We start from the raw sequence: 24,792 nt of genomic DNA on the forward strand, positions 1-24,792 counted from the left end.
CTTGATATGTTCTTCAAAAGAGAGATCAGGGTCCAGAGTAACGCCGAGGTCCTTCACAGTTTTATTTGAGACGACTGTACAACCATTAAGATTAATTGTCAGATTCAACAGAATATCTCTTTGTTTCTTGGGACCTAGAACAAGCATCTCTGTTTTGTCCGAGTTTAATAGTAGAAAGTTTGCAGCCATCCACTTCCTTATGTCTGAAACACATGCTTCTAGCGAGGGCAATTTTGGGGCTTCACCATGTTTCATTGAAATGTACAGCTGTGTGTCATCCGCATAGCAGTGAAAGTTTACATTATGTTTTCGAATAACATCCCCAAGAGGTAAAATATATAGTGAGAACAATAGTGGTCCTAAAACGGAACCTTGAGGAACACCGAAATTTACAGTTGATTTGTCAGAGGACAAACCATTCACAGAGACAAACTGATATCTTTCCGACAGATAAGATCTAAACCAGGCCAGAACTTGTCCGTGTAGACCAATTTGGGTTTCCAATCTCTCCAAAAGAATGTGGTGATCGATGGTATCAAAAGCGGCACTAAGGTCTAGGAGCACGAGGACAGATGCAGAGCCTCGGTCCGATGCCATTAAAATGTAATTTACCACCTTCACAAGTGCCGTCTCAGTGCTATGATGGGGTCTAAAACCAGACTGAAGCATTTCGTATACATTGTTTGTCTTCAGGAAGGCAGTGAGTTGCTGAGCAACAGCCTTCTCTAAAATTTTTGAGAGGAATGGAAGATTCGATATAGGCCGATAGTTTTTTATATTTTCTGGGTCAAGGTTTGGCTTTTTCAAAGGGTTATAAGGGTTAGAAGGGTTATATATCTTTTGTAGAAGGTCTATAAAGACTGTGTCATTTGTAAATTAACAAGATCCTCTCCTGGTTCATCCTGAGAGAGTGATCTCCCTTGTAATTGCTTGAATAAACCACTTAATTCTGATAAATTAGTTCTGCCTGATTTCATGAACAAGTTTTCCTCAACAAGCTCTATGCGAAGCAGATGTGTAGCGTTGCATGAGGCAAATGGTGGTCACACCAGATACTGACTCGTTTTCTGATCCACTCCCCTAACTTTTATAAAGGTATCTGTAACCAACATATGCATATCTGTATTCCCTGTCATGTGAAATCAATAGATTAAGCCTAATGAATTTATTTCAATTGACTGATTTTCTTTTATGAACTGTAACTTACTCAAATCTTTAAAATTGTTGCATGTTGGGTTAGATTTTTTTTCAGTGTATATTTTTTATTTGTATGTTTAGCTCACATAATATAATTTTAAAGTATTAATTAAGGTGTGTGTAATAGAATAAACGTGGCAGAAATTAATGTAGACTTTAATGATATCTTCCTAAATATTTGTTTGCAATGGTGAAGGAGTCCCAAGATGGAGACGCGGTGGCTACAACAGAGCACAGGTGGACTCCAATCAAGTTGTAGAAACATCTCAAGGATGATCAATGGAAACAGGATTCATCTGACCTCAATTTCAAGTCTCGTAGCAAAGGGTCTGAATACTTATGTAAATAAGGTACTTCTGTTTTTAAATGAAATTAAAAACCTGTTTTCACTATGTCATTATGGGGTACTGTATGTAGATTGAGGATTTTTTTCAAATGTATTCCTTTTTAAAATAAGGCTGTACAACATAACAAAATGTTGAAAAAGTGAAGGATTCTGAATAGTTTTTATTTAACATCACACTACATCTTTTCACAAATAATTTCATATTTAACTACATACGTTTCACAATATTTAGAATGACATTTGAAGTTGACGTTTACATACACTTAGGTTGGAGTCATTAAAACTTGTTTTTCAATCACTCCAAAAAAATGATTGTTAACAAACTATAGTTGTGGCAAGTCGGTTAGGACATCTACTTTGTGCATGACACAAGTAATTTTTCCAACAATTGTTTACAGATTATTTCACTTATAACTCACTGTATCACAATTCCAGTGGGTCGGAAGTATACATACACTAAGTTGACTGTGCTTTTAAACAGCTTGGAAAATTCCCGAAAATTATGTCTTGGATTTAGAAGCTTATGATAGGCTACTTGACATAATTGGAGTCAATTGGAGGTATACCTGTGGATGTATTTCAAGGCCTACCTTCAAACTCAGTGCCTCTTTGCTTGACATCATGGGAAAATCAAAAGAAATCAGCCAAGACCTCAGAAAGAAAATTGTAGACCTCCACAAGTATGGTTCATCCTTGGGAGCACTTTCCAAATGCCTGTTGGTACCGTGTTCATCTGTACAAACAATAGTACGCAAGTATAAACACCATGGGACCACACAGCCGTCATTCCGTTCAGGAAGGTCTCCTAGAGATTAACGTACTTTGGTGCGAAAAGTGCAAATCAATCCCAGAACAACAGCAAAGGACCTTGTGAAGATGCTGGAGGAAACAGGTACAAAGTATCTATATCCACAGTAAAACGAGTCCTATATCGACATAACCTGAAAGGCCGCTCAGCAAGGAAGAAGCCACTGCTCCAAAACCGCCATAATAAAGCCAGACTAAGGTTTGCAACTGCACATGGAGACAAAGATCATACTTTTTGGAGAAATGTCCTCTGGTCTGATGAAACAAAAATAGAACTGTTTGGCCATAATGACCATAGTTATGTTTGGAGGAAAAAGGGGGAGGCTTGCAAGCCGAAGAACACCATCCCAACCATGACGCATGGGGGTGGCAGCATCATGTTGTGTGGGTGCTTTGCTGCAGGAGGAACTGGTGCACTTCACAAAATAAATGGCATCATGAGGGAGGATATGGATATATTGAAGCAACATCTCAAGACATCAGTCAGGAAGTTAAAGCTTGGTCGCAAATGGGTCTTCCAAAGCCCTGACCTCAATCCTATTGAAAATGTTTGGGCAGAACTGAAAAAGTGTGTGCGAGCAAGGAGCCCTACAAACCTGACTCAGTTACACCAGCTCTGTCAGGAGGAATGGGCCACAATTCACCCAACTTATTGTGGGAAACAATTTAAAGGCAATGCCACCAAATACTAATTGAATGTATGTAAACTTCTGACCCATTGGGAATGTGATGAAAGAAGTAAAAGTTGAAATAAATAATGCTCTCTACTATTATTCTGACATTTCACATTCTTAAAATAAAGTGGTCCTAACTGACCTAAGACAGGGTATTTTTACTAGGATTAAATGTCAGGAATTGTGAAAAACTGAGTTTAAATGTATTTGGCTAATGTGTACGTAAACTTCCGAGTTCAACTGTCAACCTGACAGCTGAGAAATGTATACTTTAAGAGATACAGTTATGTGTGTTTCCTGTCCTTTATGAGATCACCAAATGAAACACAGTCGACATGAAACACACCTTATACATATTTTTTATTTAAAAAATGCACTGTTGGTTAGGGCTTGTAAGTAAGTATTTCAGCATTTCACATTTCACTTGTATTTGGCGCACGTGACAAATAATCTTTTGATGACTGTCCTTTAAGTGTCCACGGACCATTCCCACATTCTCAAAAATATAAATATAGTTTAATTATTCAAACATTTGATGTCCAAGTGTCTCTCTGTGCTCCACAGTTTACATTCTAATCTCAAACACTACAGAGCATAGGCGCAGCGTATTTTATGAACGACCATAAAACAGCTGACTTCCACTCTCCCCCTCTATGAGAGAAAGCATGCTGTAGAGCAGACCCACGGTAACCTGATCCTTCAGATTGTCACTAGAGAGTTATGGCACACCTAAAGGACTATCCTTGGCCTGAATGGAGGAAACCAGGCACTGCTCAGCACCTGGCCAATACCATCCCTACATTGAAGCATGGTGGTGGCAGCATCATGTTGTGGGGATTTTCAGCGGCAGGGACTGGGAAACTAGTCAGGATTGAGGGAAAGATGAACAGTACCATCCTTCATGAAAACCTGCTACAAAGCGCTCAGTAATTCAGACTGGGACGAAGGTTCACCTTCCAACAGGACAACGACAAGTCTCTAAATGTCCATGAGTGGCCCAGCCATAGCCCTGACTTGAACCCGATCGAACATCTCTGGAGAGACGTGAAAATAACTGTGCAGCGACACTCCCCATCCAACCTGACAGAGCTTGAGAGAATCAGCAGAGAAGAGGAGAAGCTCCCCAAATACAGGTGTGCCAAGAAGACTCGAGGTTGTAATCGCTGCCAAAGGTGCTTCAACAAAGTACTGAGTAAATGGTCTGAATACTTTTTTCCGTTTTTTATTTTTAATACATTTGTAAAAATGTCTAAAACCTGTTTTGACTTTGTCATTATAGTGTATTGTGTGTAGATTGATGAGAAAAACTGTAACGTAACAAAATGAGCCGCTAATGCTGATGACATCACCCCTGTGAGTGGACCTTCCGTAGACCCAAATTCCAAGGCCTACCAGCACACATTCACACCAAGAGCGCTCTGTTGACTGCTCTGTAAACTCTCTCCTGTAGTGATTATTGTTGTGTATGGAGAATACTGGATTGTTCCCAATCACCCAGTGCACTAAAGACTGGAGTATAGAGACTAGAGCCTGTGGGTCTTCTTCCCAGCTCAGTACTCCATCTTCCTGGCTATAAGCCTGGCATCTCTTATTAGCAGCCCAGTACTCCATGTTCCTGGCTATAGACCTGGCAAGCAAGCCACGGTGACTGTAGACTCTCTCGGTCTCTTACATATCTCCTGCTTTGTGAAACAGCCATAAGTTGCCTCTGTCTCATACTCACCTCCTGCTCTGTAACACAGCAATTAGCAGCCTTTCTCAGGGTGCTGCTGGAAAACCAATCAACCTTTCTACCATGCAATTAATCGGCTAATGCAGATTTGTCAAAGAGAGCGTGTGTGTGGGAGTGGTTCTCCTAGAGCTTTGATTCTATCTCACCCTATGGTATCAACGGAGACTTGGGACAAAGAGTCATACTGTAGAATTCTAAGGGTGAAAAGTGTTGTCATTCAGATGCTTCTGGATGGAGGAACCACATGGACCTTGACATAAGAGTTGTCAGGGTGGAAGGCGTTGTGTCATTCAGAATGTTCTGGATGGAAAACCACAAGGAACTTGAGACGTATTGTTGGCTGAATGGATTCATTTAATTAAACCTTCAGTTAATGTAATTTATAACCTTTAATTTCTTCAAGAAGGGGAAAACTGGAGAGACATTTTGAAATATGACATTTGAAACAACGTGCAACAAAAAAGTAAATGGAAAACAATTGTATGATTTGATTTGATGTAACACAGTGCTTTCCCAATGTGCTTCCCTAAACATTGATATATAATGATATTCTACAGATACTAGGGCCGTGAAACAATACCATTTCTTTTTTTTCCCCTTTTTCTCCCCAATTTTGTGGTATCCAATTGTTGTAGTAGCTATTATCTTGTCTCATCGCTACAACTCCCGTACGGGCTCGGGAGAGACGAAGGTTGAAAGTCATGCGTCCTCCGATACACAACCCAACCAGCCGCACTGCTTCTTAACACAGCGCGCCTCCAACCCGGAAGCCAGCCGCACCAATGTGTCAGAGGCCACACCGTGCACCTGGCAACCTTGGTTAGCGCGCACTGCGCCCGGCCCGCCACAGGAGTCGCTGGTGCGCGATGAGACAAGGACATCCCTACTGACCAAGCCCTCCCTAACCCGGACGACGCTAGGCCAATTGTGCGTCGCCCCATGGACCTCCGGTCGCGGCCGGTTACGACAGAACAATACCATTTTTAAGTATAATTAATCGCAGGACTTGCTGTGATAAATCACAATTATTTGCATATTCAGAATTAGCTCAAATTGAGCTGTAATTTAAGATTATTTTATACAAAAAGTATTACAAGAATATTGAAGTCTTGATTTTGTCCAAAGTAACAGTTAACAAAATCAGGTAAATTGATAAAGCACACTTTCTTTAACCTTGTTTTGACATCACAACTTTTTTAGGTGTATATGATATGTATTTTTGATGTTTTCAATTTATTTTGAACGCATTCAGACAATGCAATTAATAACAAAATGTAAACTAACTCTGACAGCCTCAATACACTGATTGTACAAAACATTAGGAACACCTGCTCTTTCCATGACATAGACTGACCAGGTGAAAGCTATGATACCTTATTGACATCACTTGTTAAATCCACTTCAATCAGTGTAGATGAAGGGGAGGAGAAAGGTTAAAGAAAGATTTTTAAGCCTTGAGATGTGTGCCATTCAGAGGGTGAATGGGCAAGACAAAAGATTGAAGTGCCTTTGAACAGAGTATGGTGGTAAGTGCCAGGCGCGGGTGTGTCAAGAACTGCAGCGCTGCTGAGTTTTTCACGCTCAACAGTTTCCCGTGTGTATCAAGAATGTTCCACTACCCAAATGACATCCAGCCAACTTGACACAACTGTGGGAATCATTGGAGTCATGGGCCATCATCCCTGTTGAATGATTTCGACACTTTGTAGAGTCTATGCCCTGATGAATTTAGGCTGTTCTGAGGGCAAAAGTGTTGGGTGCAACTCAATATTAGGAAGGTGTTGCTAATATTTTGTATACTCAGTGTATATACACATTGTAAGTTGTATTTAATCCATTTTCAGGCTTTTTCAAACGTGAAGAAATGAATACTCAGTTGTTGATTGACTGGGGTAATGACTAATGGGGCTGAGTTTTCACCGTCGTCGTCGGTGCCAGTGCTAAAGAAGGGATAGAGTTTCTTATTGAAAGAATAATCAGTGAAGGAGTAGATATGAGAGCTGTTATCCACATCATAGAAGGAGACCTGGCCTTGTTCATAATCAACATAAACCCCTATCTTCTGGGGCTTCTGGCTAAGAGCGATGAGGATAGCAGGGCTTTCAGCAGCTACATACCTATCCCCATCCCTCAGACATATAGCCAGGTATCCATGGCCAGGGCTCAGGGTGACCCCACTCTTCCTGTTGATGGACTCTATGGCCACTCCTAAATCCAACCTAGTCTTACCTTTCACCTGCACCTCATAGTAGAATCTCCCTGAGGAGAAGCCCTCCTTTGCTAGGACATTAACAACTGAATTAAACCTTTCAGGGCCGTCTGTGACATTTTGCCGGAGATCTCCAATTCTCACTTGTTTCCCGTCTTCAGAGACAATGAGGTACGGATGTGCTGTGTCAGGGTCCAGAGTCACATCCACTGCACACGTCTTAATCCTTCCCAACTCAGCTGCAGACAGCCTGCTCTCTTCACTATTCAGTGCTTCTCTCAGCTTGTTCACAGCTCTCCTCATAGACCCCACACTTGGATCACTGTGAATGCTGACCTCAGACCAGTCAATGGTGGCCGGTGGGGTACACAGGGACGGGAACATCTGGAGAAGGTGAAGGTGGTCCTCAATGTGTGAGAGCTGCTCCAGTTCAGAGCTTCTCTCCTGTAGTTTAGAGATTTCCTGTGTTAGCTCTAGAATGTGCTCTATAGCCATGGTTGTTGCTGCTTTCTGCTTCTTTTCGATCTCCTCAATGACATCTACATAGGTCTTCTGAATGAGCCGTGTCACTTCAGTCAGGAACAGCAAAGTGTCCTCTTTCTCCCTCTCCACATTTTTCTCGGTGAGTTTTGCAGAGTGTACGATCTCCTTCATCTTCTTTCGTCGGTCCTGGATCATCAGCTGCATTTCCCCCCGCACTTTCTTGAAGTCTGTCTCTCCACACTCATCCCTTGTGTTGACATAGTGGTGACTGACCTGCTCCTTGTCCTTACAGAATGGATACTGACCAGTTTGACCGCTTCCACAGGTGTGTCTGTCTTGTTTTATACTGTATTCATACTCCAGGTCTTCCTCCTCCTCATCATCAATCTCAATATCTTCTTCGTCCAGAGTAGCGGTGCGCACCAGGCACACATATAAAACCAGGTACAACAGGCTGGCATGCAGGCCCCTCCCTATCCACTTGTTGTTTGGCGACATAGCTGGGAACAAGACAACACAGTCAGTTATTTTTTGTTTTGTTTTGTTTCTATTTAGTTTAGTTCAGTTTAGCTTAGTTTCAGTTCAGTCTATGTAAAACATGAATGGAAATTACCATTCAAGAACTGAAACTTGATTGACTGGTGCAGATCAGATGTACAGATAAAGCCAGCATTGGTCACAGGTATTCTCGGGGTAAAACCTTTGGTTGGCACAGTCTGCCAGTCAGTGACTCATGCATCACGTGCCTTGTTAAACTGAAACCAAAACAATGATAGAGATACATATATTTGCCTCTAAAATATATTTTCTATTTCAGTTTTAAAAAGAATACAAAAAAAACATTCAAACACCCAGTAGGGACAGTAGGGTCGTTCCACTAATAGAGTGTCCTTTGCCTCCCTTTGATATTTTATACTGAACAAAAATATGCAACATGTAAAGTGTTGGTCCCAGAAATGTTCCATATGCACAAAAAAGCTTATTTTTCAAAATGTCTGCACAAATCATTTTACATCCCTGTTAGTGACCATTTCTTCTTTACCAAGACAAAGTAACCCCTTTTTCAAACTTGAGTAAAAGTAATGTTATGTTAATAGAAAATTACTCAAGTAAAAGTGAAAGTCACCCAGTAAAATTCTACTTGAGTAAAAGCCTAAAAGTATTTGGTTTTAAATATATATACAGTACCAGTCAAAAGTTTGGACACACCTACTCATTCAAGGGTTTTTCTTTATTTGTACTATTTTCTACATTGTAGAATAATAGGTAAGACATCAAAACTATGAATTAACACACATAGAATTATGTAGTAACCAAGAAAGTGTTAAACAAATCAAAATACATTTTATATTTGAGATTCTTCAAATTAGCCACCCTTTGCCTTGATGACAGCTTTGCACACAAGTAAAAGTATAAACAATTCAAATTCTTGCTATTAAGCAAACCAAACAGTACAATTTTCTTCTTTCATTTTTTTTTACACATAGCCAAGAGCACACTCCAACGCTAAGACATAATTTACAAATGAAGCATTTGTGTTTAGTGAGTCCGCCAGATCAGATGCAGTGGGGATGACCAGGGATTTTCTCTTGATAAGTATGTGAATTGAAACAGTTCCCTGTCCTGCTAAGCATTCAAAATGTAATTAGTACTTTTAGGTGACACGGTATAGGGTAAAAAGTACATCTTATTTTTTAGGAATGTAGTGGTGTAAAAATATAAATACTAAAGTAAAGAACAGATACCCCCCAAAAAACTACTGGAGTAGTACTAGTAATACGGTCCCCATAACAGCCCTAGTCCAATCTATACATGACTTTTCTATCGAAGCATTAAGAAATATCCCCTTGGTAAATAAACCTGTTCACTCACCTGATTGTGTGCTTGTCTAGTAGTGTTTCTGTATGACTATCTTCTTTCACTTCAGTGATAATCACTTGAGGCGATTACTTTATATAGCCTACAGTACCTGGCCAGGACAGTTTCACTTTACTGTATTACCCTGAAGTCAGTTACCGTACCAGCGTAAAATATGTATTTCCTCCTCCCCTTCTCCTAAAGAACTATTACATCATATCAACTTGAGGTAAGTTAAGTTAAATATTAACTTCGCCGTAGCAGTGCTCATTCTATCATGTTGGCAACAATTAAACACCCGAAATTACTTTTTCACATCGAAATACATATTCATTCTGACTGTCCTGCCCATTGTCTCCAGCCCGGCCAGTATATAGGACAGGGATGGGCAACTGATTTTGTGAGTCACTCTCACTCAGATATCATATTAAATAAAAACTGAAAACATTTCTCTTCACCCTATGGCAAAATTTGTAGAATTGCAACAAACTTGCTTTAAAACTGCAACATTTTCTCTACACCCCATGGACAAATGTGTAGAATTGCAGGAAATGAACTCAAAAACATAATTGTTCTCTCTCCTGTCAAGTGTGCCACAATTTTTGGGGGGGAAGGCAACAAAATTTCACTTATGGCCCCCAAAAGGCTAGGTCCGCCTCTGACTGCATGTGTGGGTATGGGTTGTGGGTACGCAGAACCGCAAACCACTGCGGCCCCCTCATGATGAGTTCAGATTTTTGGTGGCCCCCACCCCCATCCCTGATATAGGACATAAGGCTTCTGAGGCCCTAATGAATCTCTGGCTTTATGGAGAGTTGGAGTCAGAGGAGAGGGACACATCCCTCTCCATGCAGACACACACACCTTGATTTACCATGTGGCTGCCTGGAGTTTACTAGACAGGTCCTCTGTGGAAGAGTAATACGGCCCAGGCACACCTGTGGTTCTTAACAGTTTGATGGATGGGAGATGAGATGCTGTCACAGCTTGAGGGAATCTGGTTAAGGGACAAACGGTACACTGGATGTGGGAAGGTGACATTAGTGGTTCATGTGAGACTACTCTGCACTGAGCTGTATGAAGATTTTTGAGCTTTCAGAGCAGAGACTGATTTAAATTGAGCCCACAGGCACATACTTACCACCCAATCATTTAATGTAAGAATATCTGTAGTTATTAGAGTATCTTAGCTGTTATGACTTATGACTGTGGAGGATATTATAAGCTTTATTTTTTCAATTTGTTCTATGGCAATAGTCCTTTATCTGAAACGCTCTTAGAACAAAGGCTAGGCAACAGTTGTTATGAGATGAGAAGATATAGGAGGTTTCTCTCTCTCTCTCTCTCTCTCAGAGTGACTGAAGCTAGGGTGATGGAAGGGGTCCAAGAGCCCATGCAGTCTGCCATTGCATCATGCTGATGAGTCAGGACAGGTCTTACAGGGCATCTTGCATCAAAGCCTCCTCTCTTTTCCTCTCCTCCTTTCAGCCCACTTCGTCTGTGTTCTGACCTTTTGGCGCAGTTACCACTCTGCTGAGCCAACCGTCCCCAACCGTCCCCTCTAGGGCATATTACCCGGCTGAGAGAGCTGGTAAAATACGTTATAAAATGATGTGTAAGTAAATACTGTAAAAGCCATCTCTTTTCTCTTTCCTCTGTTTGTCTGTATTTCTCTCTCTTAATAAATCAATACAGTTATTATGACACTAGCACTCCTATCCATCTGGATTATGCTGTCATTTTGAACCACTTCTTGTATAATAGATTTTATCTCAGTAAGACCGTAAGGTTAGATGAGATGCAATGCTTATCCTACCTGCTGACTTGTTTGTCACATATGTGATGTGTGGAAGAGTTAATGCCACTCCACTTAATAATCTCACACAGGGCAGTGAGCTGTTAAGGGCCAGTTTGCAAACCATCTGTTCTCAGCTGGAGAGGGAAGGAGAGGAGAGGAGAGATGAGGAGAGGAGAGATGAGGAGAGGAGAGGGAAGGAGAGGAGAGATGAGGAGAGGGAAGGAGAGGAGAGATGAGGATAGGGAAGGAGAGGAGAGAAGAGGGATGGGGAGGAGAGGGAAGGAGAGGAGAGATGAGGAGAGGGAAGGAGAGGAGAGATGAGGAGAGGGAAGGAGAGATGAGGAGAGAAGAGGGAAGGGGAGGAGATGTGAGGAGAGGAAATGGAAGGAGAGGAGAGATGAGGAGAGGAGAGGAGTTGATACGAGGGGAGGAGATATGAGGAGAAGAAAGGAGATATGAGGAGAGGAGGGGAGAGATGAGGAGAGTAGAGGATACATACAGAATGAGCCTTAATAAGTGATGGGCATTCTGGGCTCTGGTCCAAGCGTCCCTCTTATCAGTGGTGGAATGATGACTGGGGGCCAGATGTGATTGCTTCAAAAGGAGAAGCTAAACATTGGCTTTCTCCTAGCTGACCTTTAGAATGAACACGTGGTATGTGGACAGACCACACACACCCAGAGATGGGAGGGAAAGCACTAGACTGGATAGGATACTATTGGTTGGTTGTTGTGTCTGGTACGGTTTTGGTACCACCCACATACACACAGTTAGTCATCATAATACCTGCTCACAAATTGGCAAATGTGTGGTATAAATATGCACACACACACGCACATACACACGTGCACACCCAATCCTTATGATACCATTCATATTATTATTCCAAGATGGCGTAGCAGTGAAGACGTGTTTGTTTTGTCCTCTCGTGTACTTTTGTATTTTTTCGTATTTTTTGTATATATATTTCAATTTATTTTCAATCTCTTCTCGATTTTTTATTCGATTATACCTTCCGGTAATCTGCTTCACCCAATGTGATACGGAATCGCTATTATTTTCAATTTTAGAACACATTCAAAAATCTCCAGAAGCTAACCAGCTAATTAGCTACAAGCTATTTAGTCATTGTTTACCACTGCTAGCGGCTTTTACCTTCTACACAGATACCAGCCCTGTTTTTAGCCTGGACAATACTCGCCTATCTACCAATATCGCTCCTCTACTAATATCGGACTGTCTCTCCACAACAATGCCGGATTCCTGCCGTAATCCCTGGACCACTACTTCTGATCTTCACAGCTAGCTTGCAGCTAGCTAGCTAACTCACAGCTTGCAGCTAGCTAGCTCACAGCTAGCTAGCTCACATCTAGCTTTCACTCACCGTGGCACCTAGTACCGAAGCTATTCCCTGAGGCCCACCTCCCGGCCTACTCAGCTGTTCACCCGAACCCCACTCATACACAGCTAGAGCCCAAAACTCCACCGGATCCTTGCTGTAAACTCTGGACCTTGGCACCGGATCACCGCTGCTACCGATTGTATATAGTGGCTAACGCCACTGCCACGAAGCTAGCACCAGTTAGCCGTGAGCCAGGCACATCTCCCGGCTAGCAAACTAAATTCCACAATACCTCTTTCGCCATCTGGCTTGGATTCTCTGTCGACACAGCACCCGGCCGCACCACCACGACTGGTCTGCCGACGAATACTCCATCCACTGTGCCTTCATCCGGCCTCCGTCGGAGCAGACGCTACTAACTTTAAACGCCGTGTCGCTAGCGTAGTGGGGCTCCCCTGTTCCATCTACTGCTGCCCCCTGGACACTATGATCACTTGGCTACATAGCTGATGCCTGCTGGACTGTCCATTAATCACAGTACTCCATTCTGCTTATTTATTTTTTATCTGTTGGCCCCAGCCGCGAACTCAGGCTCTGTGTGTAGTTAATCCGACCCTCTCTGCCTAGTCATCGCCATTTTACCTGCTGTTGTTGTGTTAGCTGATTAGCTGTTGTTGTCTCACCTGTTGTTTTAGCTAGCTCTCCCAATCAACACCTGTGATTACTTTATGCCTCGCTGTATGTCTCTCTCAAATGTCAATATGCCTTGTATACTGTTGTTCAGGTTAGCCATCCCTGATGTCCTTGCTGTGTCTGAATCCTGGCTTAGGAAGGCCACCAAAAATTTGGAGATTTCCATACCCAACTATAACATTTTCCGTCAAGATAGAACTGCCAAAGGGGGAGGAGTTGCAGTCTACTGCAGAGATAGCCTGCAAAGTAATGTCATACTTTCCAGGTCCATACCCAAACCGTTTGAAATTCTAATTTTAAAAATGAATCTCTCCAGAAATAAGTCTCTCACTGTTGCCGCCTGCTACCGACCCCCCTCAGCTCCCAGCTGTGCCCTAGACACCATTTGTGAATTGATCGCCCCCCATCTAGCTTCAGAGTTTGTTCTGTTAGGTGACCTAAACTGGGATATGCTTAACACCCCGGCAGTCCTACAATCTTAGCTAGATACCCTCAATCTCACACAAATCATCAAGGAACCCACAAGGTACAACCCTAAATCTGTAAACATGGGCACCCTCAAAGACGTTATCCTGACCAACTGGCCCTCCAAATACACCTCCGCTGTCTTCAATCAGGATCTCAGCGATCACTGCCTCATTGCCTGTATCCGCTACGGGTCCACAGTCAAACGACCCGCCTTATCACTGTCAAACGCTCCCTAAAACACTTCTGCGAGCAGGCCTTTCTAATCGACCTGGCCCGGGTATCCTGGAAGGATATTGACCTCATCCCATCAGTTGAGGATGCCTGGTCATTCTTTAAAAGTATCTTCCTCGCCATCTTCAATAAGCATGCTCCGTTCAAAAAATGCAGAACTAAGAACAGATTTAGCCCCTGGTTCACTCCAGACCTGACTGCCCTCGACCAGCACAAACATATTCCGTGGGGGACTGCAATAGCATCGAATAGTCCCCGCGATATGCAACTGTTCAGGGAAGTCAGGAACCAATACACGCAGTCAGTCAGGAAAGCAAAGGCCAGCTTTTCAAGCAGAAATTTGCATTGTGTAGCTCTAACTCCCAAAGGTTCTGTGACACTGTTAAGTCCATGGAGAACAAGAGCACCTCCTCCCAGCTGCCCACTGCGCTGAGGCTTGGTAACACGGTCACCACCGATAAATCCATGATAATCGAAAACTTCAACAAGCATTTCTCAACAGCTGGCCATGCCTTCCTCCTGGCTACTCCAACCTCGGCCAACAGCTCCACCTTTACCCAAATCTAGATAGCAGATTTTCTGAAAGAGCTACAAAACCTGGACCCGTACAAATCAGCTGGGCTTGACAATCTGGACCCTCTATTTCTGAAACTATCCGCCGCCATTGTCGCAACCCCTATTACCAGCCTGTTCAACCTCTCTTTCATATCGTCTGAGATCCCCAAGGACTGGAAAGCTGCCAGGGGACACCCTGGACCCAAACTGTTACAGACCTATATCCATCCTGCCCTGTCTATCTAAGGTCTTCGAAAGCCAAGTCAACAAACAGATCACTGACCATCTCGAACCCCACCGTACCTTCTCTGCTGTGCAATCTGGTTTCCGAGCCGGTCACGGGTGCACCTCAGCCACGCTAAAGGTACTAAACGATATCATAACCGCCATCCATAAAAAACAGTACTGTGCAGCCATCTTCATCGACCTGGCCAAGGCTTTCGACTCTGTCAATCACCATATTCTTATCGGCAGACTCAGTAGCCTCGGTTTTTCTAATGACTGCCTTGCCTGGTTCTCCGACTACTTTGCAGACAGAGTTCAGTGTGTCAAATCGGAGGGCATGTTGTCTGGTCCTCTGGCAGTCTCTATGGGGGTGCCACAGGGTTCAATTCTCGGGCCGACTCTTTTCTCTGTATATATCAATGATGTTGCTCTTGCTGCGGGCGATTCCCTGATCCACCTCTACGCAGACAACACCATTCTGTATACTTCTGGCCCTTCCTTGGACACTGTGCTATCTAACCTCCAAACGAGCTTCAATGCCATACAACACTCCTTCCATGGCCTCCAACTGCTCTTAAACGCTAGTAAAACCAAATGCATGCTTTTCAACCATTTGCTGCCTGCACCCGCACGCCCGACTAGCATCACCACCCTGGATGATTCCGACCTAGAATATGTGGACATCTATAAGTACCTAGGTGTCTGGCTAGACTGTAAACTCTCCCTCCAGACTCATATCAAACATCTCCAATCCATAATCAAATCTAGAATAGGCTTTCTATTTCGCAACAAAGACTCCTTCACTCACGCCGCCAAACTACCCTAGTAAAGCTGACTATCCTACCGATCCTCGACCTCGGCAATGTCATCTACAAAATGGCTTCCAATACTCTACTCAGCAAACTCGATGCAGTTTATCACAGTGCCATCCGCTTTGTTACTAAAGCACCTTATACTACCCACCACTGCGACCTGTATGCTCTAGTCGGCTGGCCCGGGCTACATATTCGTCGCCAGACCCACTGGCTCCAGGTCATCTACAAGTCCATGCTAGGTAAAGCTCCGCCTTATCTCAGTTCACTGGTCACGATGGCAACACCCACCCGTAGCACGTGCTCCAGCAGGTGTATCTCACTGATCATCCCTAAAGCCAACATCTCATTTGGCCGCCTTTCCTTCCAGTTCTCTGCTGCCGTGACTGGAACGAATTGCAAAAATCGTTGAAGTTGGAGACTTTTATCTCCCTCACCAACTTTAAACATCTGCTATCTGAGCAGCTAACCGATTGCTGCAGCTGTACATAGTCCATCGGTAAAAAGCCCACCCAATTTACCTACCTCATCCCCATACTGTTTTTATTTATTTACTTTTCTGCTCTTTTGCACACCAGTATCTCTACCTGCACATGACCATCTGATAATTTTTCACTCCAGTGTTAATCTTCTAAATTGTAATTATTCTCCTACCTCCTCAAGCCTTTTGCACACAATGTAGTATATAGACTCTTCTTAAAAACATTTTTTTTTGCAACTGTGTTATTGACTTGTTTATTGTTTACTCCATGTGTAACTCTGTGTTGCTGTCTATTCACACTGCTATGCTTTATCTTGGCCAGGTCTCAATTGTAAATGAGAACTTGTTCTCAACTAGCCTACCTGGTTAAATAAAGGTGAAATAAAAAATAAAATAAAAAATATCACACACACAGAATGACTGAATCAGTAAGAGCTTTCAGTGGGCAATTTAAACAAAAGTGCAGCAGTAACATGCCTCTGCTCTCAGCCTTGTAATAAACATACTTACTGATTTAGATGGAGATTTTGGTCCATTTTACACGCTCTCACACACACACACACACACACACACACACACACACATCAGTGCAGCAGCTTTAGAGTTGGCAAGCATCTTGTGTGGAGGCAGAGTGCTGAGAGCTCTTCCCTTGTGTGTTACAAGGGGACATAGAATGCTGTCGTCTACAAGCTCCTGTTATTCTGAACTATGCCCCTCCCCAAGAATTTTGTTTGTACTTATTTTGGTCTAATAGATGAGTGAAAATAAGCTACGTCATGTATATTTATTTTTCCTGTTTTTGACTGACCGGAGCCCATTCTGCCCTCTGACTAATGCTGCCTGAGTGATGCCTGTTTATTTATGGGATTTTGACTGTTTCAGTCTGGCAACCTGGCAGAGCAAAGGGAACAAACATTTTCACAATGTAAAGATATTGTTATTTAAACCTAATAGACGATATACAGCAGGCTGCCCTACTTTGTGTTGGATGATTAATACTAATGGGTGGGAAATGTGCAAGCACTGAAGAAGCATTATACATCTAATTATATCGCTCAGATGTTCCATTGCTGTGCACATACACTCACACATTCACAGACAGACACACATTCATACACAGACAGACACAGACAGACACACGCAAAGCTCTCCTGAGCTTTTTAAGATGATGCCGAAGAGGATGGCTGAGGTTTTACATGCCCGTAACCAATTGCACTATTTTGTTCGTTTTTTTGTTGTTGTTTGTAACTTATTTTGTACATAATGTTGCTACTACCGTCTCTTATGAACGAAAATAACTTCTGAACATCAGAACTGGGATTACTCACCACGAACTGAAAGAAGCTTTTTCCTTTAACGAGTCCAACGAGAAAGGTATACAGCTCTCCCGGGAACAAGCCCAGATCCCCGTAATTTGTGTAAAGAAAAGGTGGAGGAAAAGAGGATGCAGATTGGGCTGCCTTTTGTCAATCCGTAGGCGAGCGAGTAAACTCCCACTGCCATCAATTCTACTTGCTAACATGCAATCGTTGGAAAATAAAATTGATGACCTTCGATTACGATTATCCTACCAACGGGACATTAAGAACTGTAATATCTTATGTTTTACCGAGTCGTGGCTGAACAACGACATTTTCAATGCACCGGCAGAACAGAGAAGCTATGTCTGGTAAGACTAGGGCTGGGGTTGTGTGTCTTTTTGTCAATAACATCTGGTTCGCGATGTCTAATATTAAAGAATTGTCGAGGTATTGCTCGCCTGAGGTAGAGTACCTTATGATACGCTGTAGACCACATTATCTACCAAGAGATTTTTTTAGGCCAAAAAGCTCTATTTTTGTCTCATCAGACCACATGACCTTCTCCCATTCCTCCTCTGGATCATCCAGACGGTCATTGGCAAACTTCAGACGGGCCTGGACTTGCGCTGCCTTGAGCAGGGGGACCTTGCGTGCGCTGCAGGATTTTAATCCATGACGGCGTAGTGTGTTACTAATGGTTTTCTTTGAGACTGTGGTCCCAGCTCTCTTCAGGTCATTGACCACGTCCTGCCGTGTAGTTCTGGGCTGATCCCTCACCTTCCTCATGATCATTGATGCACCACGAGGTGAGATCTTGCATGGAGCCCCAGACCGAGGGTGATTGACCATCATCTGGAATTTCTTCCATTTTCTAATAATTGCGCCAACAGTTGTTGCCTTCTCACCAAGCTGCTTGCCTATTGTCCTGTAGCCCACCCCAGCCTTGTGAAGGTCTACAATTTTATCCCTGATGTCCTTACACAGCTGACTGGTCTTGGCCATTGTGGAGAGGTTGGAGTCTGTTTGATTGAGTGTGTGGACAGGTGTCTTTTATACAGGTAACGAGTTTAAACACAGTTAATACAGGAAATGAGTGGAGAACAGGGCTTCTTAAAGAAAAACAAACAGGTCTGTGAGAGCCAGAATTCTTACTGGTTGTTAGGTGATCAAATACTTATTGCATGCAATGAAATGCAAATTCATTACTTAAAAATCATACAATGTGATTTTCTTGATTTTTAGATTTTAGATTCCGTCTCTCACAGTTGAAGTGTACCTATGATAAAAATTACAGAACTCTACATGCTTTGTAAGTAGGAAAACCTGCAAAATTGGCAGTGTATCAAATACTTGTTCTCCCCACTGTATATACTAGGCTATGTCAGAGGAAGGCCCAAAAAATTGTCAAAGACTCCTTAACAGCTTCTTCTCTCATGTCACACCCTGATCTGTTTCACCTGTCTTTGTGATTGTCTCCACCCCCTCCAGGTGTCGCCCATCTTCCCCATTATCCCCTGTGTATTTATACCTGTGTTCTTTGTTTGTCGACAGTTCGTCTTGTTTGTCAAGTCAACCAGCATTTTTTTTCAGCTCCTGCTTTTGTCAGTCTCTCTTTTTCTCGCCCTCCTGGTTTAGACCCTTGCCTGTTCTGACTCTGAGCCCACCTGCCTGACCACTCTGCCTGCCCCTGAACCTGAGCCTGCCTGCCGTCCGGTACCGTTGCCCCACCTCAGGTTTACTGACCCCTGCCTGCCTTGACCTACTCCTGTTGGAATATTAAACCATTGTTAATTCAACGTTGTCTGCATCTGGGTCTTAACTTCATAACTGATACCTCAAGACATAAGACTGCTAAACAATTAATCAAATTGCCACCAGCACTATTTACATTGACCCCCCCTTATATATAGCCTCATTGTTGTTATTTTATTGTGTTACTTTTTATTTGTACTTTCGTTAATTTAGTAAATATTTTCTTACCTCTTTTTCTTGCACTGCATTGTTGTTAAGGGCTTGTAAGTAAGCATTTTCACTGTAAGGCTGTATTCGGCATATGTGACAAATAAAATTTGATATGATTTGAAAATAGCTGTGCAGCGACGCTCCCCATCCAACCTGGCAGAGCTTGAGAGGATCTTCAGAGAAGAATGGGAAAACTCCCCAAATACAGGTGTGCCAAGCTTGTAGCGTCATACCCAAGAAGACTGGAGGCTGTAATCACTGCCAAAGGTGCTTCAACAAAGTACTAAGTGAAGGGTCTGAATGCAGTGCCTTGCGAAAGTATTCGGCCCACTTGAACTTTGCGACCTTTTGCCACATTTCAGGCTTCAAACACAAATCGAGAATCTGTGGAAAGAACTGAAAACTGCTGTTCACAAATGCTCTCCATCCAACCTCACTGAGCTCGAGCTGTTTTGCAAGGAGGAATGGGAAAAAATCTCTCGATGTGCAAAACTGATAGAGACATACCCCAAGCGACTTACAGCTGTAATCGCAGCAAAAGGTGGCGCTACAAAGTATTAACTTAAGGGGGCTGAATAATTTTGCACGCCCAATTTTTCAGTTTTTGATTTGTTAAAAAAGTTTGAAATATCCAATAAATGTCGTTCCACTTCATGATTGTGTCCCACTTGTTGTTGATTCTTCACAAAAATACAGTTTTATATCTTTATGTTTGAAGCCTGAAATGTGGCAAAAGGTCGCAAAGTTCAAGGGGGCCGAATACTTTCGCAAGGCACTGTACATTTTTAGAGATTTATGATTTTGCAAAAAAATCTACAAACCTGTTATTTCTTAGTCATTATGGGGTATTGTGTGTAGATTGATTGGGGAGAAAAACAAACATTTAACACATTTTAGAATAAGGCTGTAACGTAACAAAATGTGGAAAAAGTCAAGCGGTCTGAATACACTGTATTTATAAAAAGTCCAAACTAAGTGTGAAATAAATACGTCATAGCTAATCTACATAGTCCACTGATCTATCCACTATGACCCAACCTACCTTTGACCTTAATCTTGAAAATTCACCTCTCTTTTATGTAAACTTGGATTCCAAGTTTCTTTTCCGTTTAAGCAATCAGGCAATCATGTTGAAAAGTCTTGGTTTTTATCATTTGTGTTGCATACTATCACAGAAGAAGTGAAGTCCAAGAGGGCTCTACCGTGGAGGTGAGGTTGGAGATTAATCACTGTTACACCGAAGTAGTTCAGTCTCCTGCCTGCTGAGCTCCCTGGGTCTAAAAATGGCACAGAGCAGTCCCACAACTCCCAAACAGGGTATGTCGCAGGGGGGAAGGATTTCAGGGTAGCACACCACCCCACAACACACCAGACTACACAACATACCAGTCAACCGTCCCGTGTCGACCAGAGAACTGTCTGCTCCTCATCCTATGCCTGAGGGATGAATATCTATAGAAAGGGCTTTCTTTGTGTGGCTTCTATCGCAGATGGACCAGAATGCCTCAGGGTGGAATCCACAATGCAGTATACAACTATAATCAGTATAAAACACCGGGCTGGACCCCGCTTGTTAACCACATATTATCACCCCAGGATATGACATAAAACTTTAAACATCCTCACATCCACCATGTTTAATGTGACATGATAAGACGATCTTGTTATTCTGTGGTAGCAGTGCACCTTATATTTTTGTTGATCTTCATATACAGTTACATTACAGACGTGGAGTTATTTTAAGCTGTGCATCAGAGGAGGATGCCTCATGCAACAGGGAGCCAGAGCACGTTTTCCTCATGTGTTTGAGCTGTGTTACAGGTGTGATGTGTTCTGTAGAGAATAACAGGAAGCAGATGGAGAGAACAGGCTTTGAGGTCGCCAAGCTTCCCTTTGTTCGAAAACCATCTGCCACTCCCACTATGCATCCAAGATCCCCTGTCTCTATGGATGAGCAGCACTGACTCTGAATCACAGGCAGCCTCCACTGACTGTTCTCCCTCCATCCTCCAGAGTGGGGCCAGGGGGAGAGAAGCCAGGGGGAGAGAGGCCTCCGAGTGGGGCCCAAGCCAAGCTCCTGCTCCAGGGACCCAGCTGGACTCTCGAGGGGCCTGTGGAGCCTGGCCCTCCTGCCTGTCTGGATATTAACAGGCTTTCATCTAAAAGCAACAATGCCAGCTCATTCACTCTGGTCGAGCGACAAATTAATCACATCTTTTGTTCTAGGGACTACGGGGCCTCCCACCTAATCACTTACAGAATCACTCTGTGGTGTTGCACTGGGAAGAGAGGAGACACAAGGGACATCTGAAACAAAATAGTGAGAGAGAGCGCTCCTCACATCAATGCATGTTTTTGTAGTGGCCAGACAGAAGCTCCTTAGTGACTGTTTGTGTGTGCAATTAAAGATTGATTACTCTCTTGTGTGTTTATATGTGTAGTTCCTATGCAAACATGATTAGCACTAGAAAAATAGAAGGCAAGAGAAACACTGTGCACAGCTGCGTTTGTTCACATGCTGTTGGTTCATGTGTGAATAGACAAAGGTGACTTACACTGCAGTCAATGTCAACATATTGAAAACACATTCTAGATGTGACGTAGGGACTTCCAAGGAGTCATAGACCTGCTTTAACCAAATCCTCTCCTGTCCCATGGGCCGGTTGCTCACTCGCTGACTGTAAACATTGAATCATTGAATGGTGTGACTATCTGTGTCATATGGGGCAGTTTGTGGTTGATTGACCATGATGACTGTGACCGAGGCTTTGCATTCCAGTTATTCAGTAGTCATGACTGGTTGAGCTCTCTTTCTATTGTCTGTGTGTGTGTGGGGGTCCAGTTGGAACATCGGTGTGCTGTGTTGTTTCAGTGGAGATGGGATGGGGATCAGCTGTCAGTGTCTGTGTGTGACGCAGGAGGTGGCCAGCGGTCAATGGAAGGATGGTTATTGTATACATCTTCTGCTGCTAAATCTCCTTATCTCATTCACACACACACACACACAAACACATGCACACACACACACACAGATAAGTAATGCTATACATGTACTGACTCGATCCCCCTCCACACACAAATTAACAGCCAAACCCCACCAACCATGAAAGCTGGTCAAACCTGAAAACGTAATAACTAAATCATCAGATTGTATGTACATCCACTTTTTGTTGGGGAGCTTTAACTTCATTCACATTAAGCTCTCCATTTCAGCGGAGCCCTTGTATTGATCTCCTTCCTGTATTAAGATCTGCTCTGGAGCAGAAGGGTTTTAACAATGACAAATTACCCCTATCTACAAACACACCTCAAAATGCTGCATGCGGCTTATTCCACACTAATAAATTAATAAATTGTTATTAAAGTGTGGTAGAAAAATGGTGCATTGAGAAAGAAGTCTATTGAAGGTAGTATGATCACAAGTAATAAAGGCTTGTTCGTATCTTATCAATGAGTCATCCTTCTGCTCAAATGTTGTGGACATGATGATGATAAGGTGGGAACAGTGTTCCTGAATTATTCATTCACCAATCAGAGAGAACCTTTCTCAAGCTCTCTGGGAGAATCATTCAACTGGGTTTGTTTTTGAGGGAGTGTGGTGCTGAGAATATTACATCTGAGAGGACACAGCTCTCTGTCCAGACCTCTCCCACTGGGCAAAAAGTGGTTGAATCAACATTGTTTCGATGTCATTTCAACAAAAAAAACGTAATGTGATTATGTTGAATCAACATGGAATACTGATTGGATTTGCAAACAGTTATCAATGTAAGGGTCTTTTTTTCATGTAACTTTTAACCTAAAACCAATGATATGGTGACATTTCACATTGATTTCACATTAGTTGAAAATTCAACCAAATCAAAACTAGACGTTGAACAGACGTGTCCCTCAGACGTGCACCAGAAGCATTTTCAGAAGCATTTTCACATAGCAAAACGATTATTGGACAAAAGTATTTACTTTTATGTTATATCAGTATTATACAATAAAGAAATATTGTAAAATAAATCAAATTTGATTTGATTTGATTTAAAATTAACATATACATTTCTCATGAAAAAGTCCTAATAAAAAAAGACACAGCACAATTTGACAGTTAAATTCAAATCTGAGCTCTGAGCCTCACGTCCCTCTGCAAACTGACTAGACTGCATTTTTCTTCTTCTAGCAGATGTTGGCTGTATTGGGAGATTAACAGCCTTATTTGGCGTGACCAACGCTGCCAGTACAGCATACGGATGCTGAAATCATATATACTGATTGCACAAAACATTATGAACACCTGCTCTTTCCATGACATAGACTGACCAGGTGAAGCTATGAGCCCTTATTGATGTCACTTGATAAATCATCTTCAATCAGTGTAGATGAAGGTGAGGAAACAGGTTAAAGAAGGATTTTTAAGCCTTGAGACAATTTAGACATGGATTGTGTATGCGTGCCTTTCAGAGGGTGAATGGGCAAGACAACATATTTAAGTGCCTTTGAGCGGGGTAGGCGTACCGGTCTGTGTCAAGAACTGCAAGGCTGCTGAGTTTTTCACCCTCATCAGTTTCCCGTGTGTAGCAAGAATGGTATATATCGTGTGGGTTAGCTAGACTCATATCCCTGAGCATGTGTGCCAAATGTCATCACTCTGAGTCAAACAGACCAAGAGATAAACATGTGCCTGTTATAGCTCCACCATGAGGTCGATATGAATGTTCTTGCATATGTTGAGTCTTGGCAGTGTTTGCAACATGTGGACCAAATTTTCTTACAATACAAATATGATTGCATTTATGTGCCAGACCACACCCAAGTGAATGTTTATTGGTCAATAAATTAACATGTTTTAGGTACTGGTGTAGAACATGTTTTAGGTACTGTGTGGGGGACAATTATTTGAACATATACACACACGGATATGATGGCGGCAGGTAGCCTAGCAGTCAGAGCGTTGGGCCAGTAACCGAAAGGTTGCTAGTTGGAATCTTTGTGCCGACAAGCTGAAAAATCTGTCAATGTGACCTTGAGCAAGGAACTTAACCCTAATTGTTCCAGTGTTGCCGTTGATAATCGCATTGATTGTACTCCATAAATGATGGTGTCTTGTCTTAGAGTAAACCCTTAATTCACGTGTGGAACTTATTCCACGGAGGGCTGAGGGTCTTCGGGGCTTCCTCCGCTTGATTGATGAATTAAGGTCACTCATTAGTAAGTAACTCCCCTCACCTGGTTGTCTAGGTCTCAATTGAAAAGAAAACCCCAAAACCAGCAGAAACTAGGCCCTCCATGGCATGAGTTTGACACCCCTGACTTAATTGATTCCCTTCTCTGGCATGAGGTCTCTTCATGTACTAACTCCCATCCCAGGCATGGTCTGACTAAAACCTGCTGGTTGATATGGCAGTATGGGATATTTGGTGAGCCATTGAGTGTTGCAGAAACTAAGAGAGAGTGTGTGTGTGTGTGTGGCTTTTTCAAATACTTTTTTGTGCAAGTAGACAACCAAGTACAATCTGATTTAATTGCATACTCTAATCTTCTGCACTTGACCTGGCATTACATAGAACCTTTATATACTGAAAAATAAATAAATGCAACATGCAACAATTTCAATTACAGTTCATATGA

General features: G+C 42.6%; 2 protein-coding genes across 5 annotated transcripts in view; one reads left to right on the forward strand and one right to left on the reverse strand.

Moving 5' to 3' along the window:
• Positions 1-24,792, forward strand: part of LOC112218762 (protein bicaudal D homolog 1-like) — a 79,614-nt gene that overhangs the window by 20,330 nt on the left and 34,492 nt on the right. The gene's annotated exons all lie outside the window — the stretch shown is intronic.
• Positions 5,605-9,460, reverse strand: LOC112218763 (pyrin). 2 transcript variants are annotated; one of them, XM_024379880.2, is made up of 2 exons: positions 9,321-9,460; positions 5,605-7,948 (listed from the first exon to the last, which is right to left on the reverse strand). In XM_024379880.2, exon 2 carries the CDS (start codon positions 7,944-7,946, stop codon positions 6,597-6,599), a length of 1,350 nt encoding a protein of 449 aa, XP_024235648.1. In that variant the 5' UTR covers positions 7,947-7,948; positions 9,321-9,460; the 3' UTR covers positions 5,605-6,596. The 2 variants fall into 2 exon arrangements, with proteins under 2 accessions (XP_024235648.1, XP_024235649.1); XM_024379881.2 differs by lacking the exon at positions 9,321-9,460 and adding an exon at positions 8,062-8,217.

The sequence above is a fragment of the Oncorhynchus tshawytscha genome, linkage group LG19 (genome assembly GCF_018296145.1).
Source record: "Oncorhynchus tshawytscha isolate Ot180627B linkage group LG19, Otsh_v2.0, whole genome shotgun sequence".
NCBI classification, from domain to species: domain Eukaryota; kingdom Metazoa; phylum Chordata; class Actinopteri; order Salmoniformes; family Salmonidae; genus Oncorhynchus; species Oncorhynchus tshawytscha.

Coding starts and splice junctions, on each gene's coding strand:
- LOC112218763 (XM_024379880.2), bottom strand. CDS start 7,946: ATGTCGCCAAACAACAAGTGGATAGGGAGGGGCCTGCATGCCAGCCTG.